General features: G+C 37.4%; 1 protein-coding gene across 2 annotated transcripts in view; it reads left to right on the top strand.

Annotated features, from left to right (window-relative positions):
* The first annotated feature begins 2,332 nt into the window (after positions 1 to 2,332).
* Positions 2,333 to 6,452, top strand: part of pde4d (phosphodiesterase 4D, cAMP-specific) — a 1,076,746-nt gene continuing 1,072,626 nt past the window's right edge. For both annotated transcript variants that reach the window (XM_072252564.1, XM_072252563.1), the window contains exon 1: positions 2,333 to 2,389. In XM_072252564.1, the coding sequence (XP_072108665.1) occupies positions 2,348 to 2,389 (42 nt within the window). In that variant the 5' untranslated portion in view covers positions 2,333 to 2,347. The remainder of the gene's footprint in view (positions 2,390 to 6,452) is intronic.

The following is a 6,452-nucleotide window of genomic DNA, read 5'->3' as shown; positions in this document are numbered from 1 at the left end:
GAGGGTTATGACTAGTGGTGTCCCACAAGGATCTGTTCTGGGACCTATACTTTTCGTGGTTTTTATTAACCACCTGGATGTGGGGGTAGAAGGGTGGGTTGGCAAGTTTTCAGATGACACAAAGGTTGGTGGTGTTGCAGATAGTGTGGAGGATTGTCAAAGATTACAGAAAGACATTGATAGGATGCAGAAGTGGGCTGAGAAATGGCAGATGGAGTTCAACCCGGAGAAATGTGAGGTGGTACACTTTGGAAGGAGAAACTCCAAGACAGAGTACAAAGTAAATGGCAGGATACTTGGTAGTGTGGAGGAGCAGAGGGATCTGGGGGTACATGTCCACAGATCCCTGAAAGTTGCCTCACAGGTAGATAGGGTATTTAAGAAAGCTTATTGGGTGTTAGCTTTCAGAAGTTGAGAGATAGAGTTTAAGAATCGCGGGGTAATGATGCAGCTCTATAAAACTCTGGTTAGGCCACACTTGGAGTACTGTGTCCAGTTCTGGTCGCCTCACTATAGGAAGGATGTGGAAGCATTGGAAAGGGTACAGAGGAGATTTACCAGGACGCTGCCTGGTTTAGAGAGTATGCATTATGATCAGAGATTAAGGGAGCTAGGGCTTTATTCTTCAGAGAGAAGGAGGATGAGAGGATACATGATAGAGGTATACAAGATATTAAGAGGAATAGATAGAGTGGTTAGCCAGCACCCCTACCCCAGGGCACCACTGCTTAGTACAAGAGGACATGGCTTTAAGGTAAGGGGTTGGACGTTCAAGGGGGATATTAGAGGAAGGTTTTTAACTCTGAGAGTGGTTGGTGCGTGCAATGCACTGTCTGAGTCAGTGCAGATACACTAGTGAAAATTAAGAGACTGCTGGACAGGTATATGGAGGAATTTAAAGTGGAGGGTTATATGGGAGGTAGGGTTTAAGGGTCGGTACAGCATTGTGGGCCGAAGGGCCTGTACTGTGCTGTACTATTCTATGTCCTATGTTCTATATAATCTTATCTCATCATTTTTCCTTATTCTATTTCTATTCGCTGGTTCGCTCTTAATCCTATTCAGCCTCCCCTTCCAGATATACTATTGGATATGCTTGCCCTCCATCTTTTAATGTCCTTTCAATTGCCTCTTAATTTTTCCTTACTTCTGTAACTACTCCCTCAGCTGAATCAGTATCTTCTATTTCCAGCTTCTTTTTTTCTCCCTACTGATCCTACCTTCAGGTTTCCAGCTCCTCCTAACTACTTTAACACTAGGAAATTCCCTGTTGAGAAAATTAATCCATATGAATTGTAGAGGTCCTTCCACAGAATCCATTTCTATTCCTCAGGAATTTATAGTCTTTCTTCCCACACCATCTCCAGCCACAGAAGCATCTAAATGATCTTTTACTTTTACATTTACATTCCCATGTGTCACCCGGAATAATCGAAAAACTTGAGATTGTGCTTTTTCAATTACTTTTCTAATTCCATCCATCTTTCTACCTTACGTACTTGATACTGATGCAAATCATGAACTCTAATTATTAACTCTCCCCTTCAAGCTGTTCTGCAATTGCCTAATAACATTTGTGAATGTGCTTCCAGAGAGGCAACATATGGTATCTGCCTGCGGCCACGAATAAGACCACAGGTATAATTGCTCATCCCTCTAACAATTGAATCACCTGTTACTATTGCACCCTCCTTTTCCTCCCCCGCCCCCAGAAAATAAGTCAATCAATATATACAAGGGGTTAGAGAGTAGGGTAGTAAATGTTTTCCTCATTTTTTTTATTTGCAAACATTTCTGACTTTGTAAAGCTTTGAAAGATTAAGAATAGGTAACATTAAAAAGCTGTCCTCGTAGCATTTATTTTCAAATGTTTATTCTTTTCATTCAAAAGTAATATTGATTAAAGAAATATGACATGGTTGATTGATATTACAACGACTATTTAGAAGAATAATTGACCAAAGAGTTTCTTCTGGGTATCCCTAGCACATTGACATTTTCCCTCTGATCCCTGCAGAGTTACTTCATCAGCAGTGTTTATGATTTACCCATCATAAATGTGAAAGACAATTAGTTTCACAAGTCATAAATATTCACTAGCTCTCTAATCTTTGGTGCCAAATCGTTTTATTCAGGCAACAACAATGAGTATAATTTATTAAACGTTTTTATTTGATACCTTGGTTTGAATTGAATCATTCAGCTATCCTAATTTATGTTATTTTTATTAAGCATCTTTAAAATAATTTTTATTTTCAGTGAAGGATCTTAGTGGACTTTAATTTGAGACCGTGAAAGTTTGGAAATCAGCAGAAAGCTGTAAAAACAGGATAACGGAAACTTCGCCATGAATAAAACTTACAGCGTTGCAGCTATGAACAGTGAGAGCGTAAGTGAGACACATTTATTTTCTTCTGGTCAGTCACAATCGCTTATATAAAAATTTAAACAATGCAAAACAAAAAGCCATAAATTTCACTTTAATATTGAAGTCATACTTTAATAAAATGGTTTCTCAAAGAATATTTGAAAATAATAGATATCATGGCTTAGGAAGTAGAAATAGCTTGAACACAATTCAATTTAAGAACAGAATGAAATGGATTTTATGTGAACAACACTCATGAGTGCCATTTTCTACATGGGATGGGTAATTATATTTGTGTACAGTTATTTTGTTCTTTGACCAGTGTTTTGTCCATGGTTGTAGGGAGCTTTTCTTCCCTCCAAAACACAAATAGTGAACTGATAATTCTGCATTATGTGTTATTCCTTGGCTACCTTAATCCTGAATGCTTGGACTGTCAGACGTAACCATTCTGAGCTACCGAGGTCCAATTCCTTTGTTATATTAATGTATTGCTGCATTTGCTAAACTTTGTAGATATTCATTGTGTCAATTCAATGTATTAATACGTGATTGGAAACTGTTGCTCAAGACAAGCTAATATGGAAGATCAGAAGCATTGGATCTGATCCAATATAATTGCAAGAAGTCTGCCAAGTAAGTTGTGTGACCTGAAGGTCTTGCTGGGACTGATTGATTAAAATTAATTGGAATGGTAGCAAGATGGAATGATTACTGTCAGTGAAATAAATAAATAGAAGAAAACAAAATGTTTAGAAAAAATTAGTTATCATTAAAAAAAGGAACTGACAGGGCAAATTAAATTAACTGCAGCACTGAAGCACATAAAAGGAAAGATATAAAACTGGACAGGAGGAAAACAGAGTTGTATTGGCAGAATCATTATATAGTCATGTAAGTAAGTTCCCTTAGCGCTTTAAGTAGACTTTTAGGCCAGGGTGTAAACCATAATTAAGAAATGTAGGCCAAGATTCAGCTAGGTATATTAGATGGAGAATTCAATTTATGTGAAACTGACTGGAGGATTATATCTCTACTACTTAGACAGGAAATAAATTCCAAGAATTCTTGAACAAGTACTTTAAGAATCAATTTATAAAAGAGCCAACCCATTGATAAGTCATCCTGGGCTAGATTGAGTAAGAGGAATGATTAAGATGCCAACTTGTAGGTGTGTTTTGGGTTTAAATACAAGTGATTGCAATGTGATAATTTTTGATATCAGAGACAAGCAGTTATTAAAATCCAATCAGATCTTCGTGCTTAAGTGCTTGGGAAGTATCAGTTCAGTGACAATTGGTTTAAATGTGGTTAGGAGTTCCTCTAGAGCTGTGATACTGAATTAATTGAACAAATGCTTTAAACATAATGGCACTTACTTCTGCTTGAAGCAACCTAGAAAGGAAATTGAATATAAAGCTTCTATAGCTATGAAGAACAATCACACAGAATTAAAATGGTTTATAAGCCAAAAACTATTCCAGGAGTGTAAAAATGTAAGAAGAATGGCAATTAAAAGTTGATTTAAAGATTTCTATATTAATAGAAGAGGAAGATTTGGAGATGGAGTGATACTGGGTGAGGGCACGATAAACAAAGGAGTAAATCTGAGAAAGGAATCAATGATATTCTGGAGGTAAGGTATTACAGGATCCACTTGCAACCAACTTCAGCTACAAAACTAAGGGAAATAAAATGTAAAGGCAGATAAGTTACAACAGAGTATCCATAGGAAAACAGAGGAGGAATTGGAGAAAATCATGGCATACCAGACCAAAGGGAGTGAAGAAAACAGACGCTGTAGACTGTGCTGCACATTTCTATGCTCTACGTTCTTAAATGTTTATCAATTTCTATAATTGCCGGGAAAGGAGCACATAACATCCATTGTGGTTAAATTCACCAAGGCCATTGTTAAAGATTTGGTATCTGGGTGTTCAGATAGAATGATAACTTCCTAATGTGTTCAGCAGGGGAGATCTTGCCAGTCTTTAAGTGTGACAAATAACTTGCCAGTAATAAATTGGTGGTGGACAGAATGGAATAAATATACCATGGGATGAAGATTAGCATTAAATGAATAATTGATCAGAATGAAGGAACTAGAATAAAATAAGCAGTTAGGAAAGGGACATGGGATAAATAATGGAGTGGTAAAACAAGGACTGAAATAATTTGGGTTGGGAGAACGACATGAAATAAATAAATCAATAAGTAGAGGAAACAGGAAATAAATGATTTAGCTTGAAGAGGGGCTGGAGGAGATTTTTTTCTACCCTAGACTGAGGTCATTCAAAACTTATGAGCTGTCTGAAAGGCAGAGATGGGCAGTAATCATTAATCCCTCCTTCTTCTCATTCTGTGAAAAGTGCTGAGAGGATGCAGCAATATAAATTATATGAAAATATATTCCAAATTATTCTGCAGCCAGTTGCTAAAAATGTTAGGTATATAGCAAGGGCAAGCAGCCTCAGAAAATCAGTCATGATCTGTTATTTGACATCTTTCATCTCAAAGGAATAGAATAGTATGAACAAGGTATTTTGTATTAAAGATATTTTGTTACTCTGAGGCTTGCTAAAAGCTAATAATTTTAGAGTCATATTCAATACAGCCCAATCCACTGGTGTTTATTATCCACTCCTAATCATTACAGGATTGAGGATATAGTTACGAATCAACTGTACTGGGCTGGAGTCACAGATTGCCTTCTTTAAAGGCCACTAGTGAACAAAATGGGATTCAACAACAATTCAGTAATTTCATGCTTACCACTTCACAGTCAAACTTTTCTTAAAATACCAGCTTTAGTTCATGGCTTCAATTTGCCATGGTAGTGTTTGAACTGTGTGCAGAATTCCACCTCAAAGTTAAACAAATAGGCTCAGAAGTACTGATAGTCAGTCAATAGTTCCACAGGGACACATTGGCTTATTGCAATGCATTGGGACAATTCAGTCCTGATCTCTATATATGTGCATTACAATGCAGACGTCAAGAATGAGCTGTAGGTTAGATCCAGGTGAATTTGAGCTCCCACGTTCATGCCGAGATCATCATAAGGCTCAGGAATGGAGCATAACTGTACTGAGCCTAAGGCTGAGGTAATTCTCATGTCCAGTCTCTCAGCTTTGTGCATGGGTTGCTGGCATGTATATTGCAAACACTTTAATGTGAACAAGGCTAGAGACCATGCCTGTTAAGCAGCTTTTTTCATTTTACTTAATATTTATAAATATTTACAGCTTCTGAATTTTTTGGTAAGCCCATTGAATATTTACAAAATGCCTTTGTTAATCAGACACATTTAAACATTGTCCAAAGTTCTTTGATAGCAGAGAGTCTTGAAAAGGTCATCGGACTGATCTGCAAGTAGAGCCTTAGAAACTTTGGCTGAAGCCAGCTCACCATTTGTGGCTTGCTCCATCTGTTGGGACACCATAGCAGCAAGTTGTCAAAGATGATTTAACCTGAGACCAGGGAACTATTGGAAAAGTGTGGTGGATGTGGACAATTGCTAAGGATGGTTACAAATGATCATTATTAGACTGACCTTTGGGATCTTGATGTTTGCAAGCTGACTGCTCCATGTCATACATTACAAAATGCTCTCGAAAAAAAATCCATAACTGACTTTTTAATGAATTGGACAACTCTGAAGTGAGGCAAGGAGCTCCACTGATAAGTTGCTTCTCTTTTAAAGCACATTAGTAATCACCTTCTTCATTAATTTACATTTAAAATAAAACAGTATCAAACAATTTTCATGGTGCTTCATTGAAATGAACAAGTGGATATGCTATGTATTTCTACAGCAGTTGCCTTTTATCCACCTTGTTAAAGGTTGACCTTTAGACATCTGATCTCCTACTTCGGGTGCACCTGTCATCCTGTGTCAGTGTGCAACAACAGCAGCAACATGTTGATTAGAAAGCTGAGTTGGATAAATGTGGAGCTCAGAGAAGTGCACGTTTGAATATATGCCATTGCGTTGGTGAATTTAAGTAAATTCAGCTACTCAGTAGCATTTGATGAAACAAAAATTCATCAGGCGAGAGGGTGCAAGGAAGAGTCAAGGCGAGTG

This window comes from Mobula birostris, chromosome 3 (assembly GCF_030028105.1).
Source record: "Mobula birostris isolate sMobBir1 chromosome 3, sMobBir1.hap1, whole genome shotgun sequence".
NCBI lineage: Eukaryota > Metazoa > Chordata > Chondrichthyes > Myliobatiformes > Myliobatidae > Mobula > Mobula birostris.
This window is presented reverse-complemented; position numbering and strand designations above follow the sequence as displayed.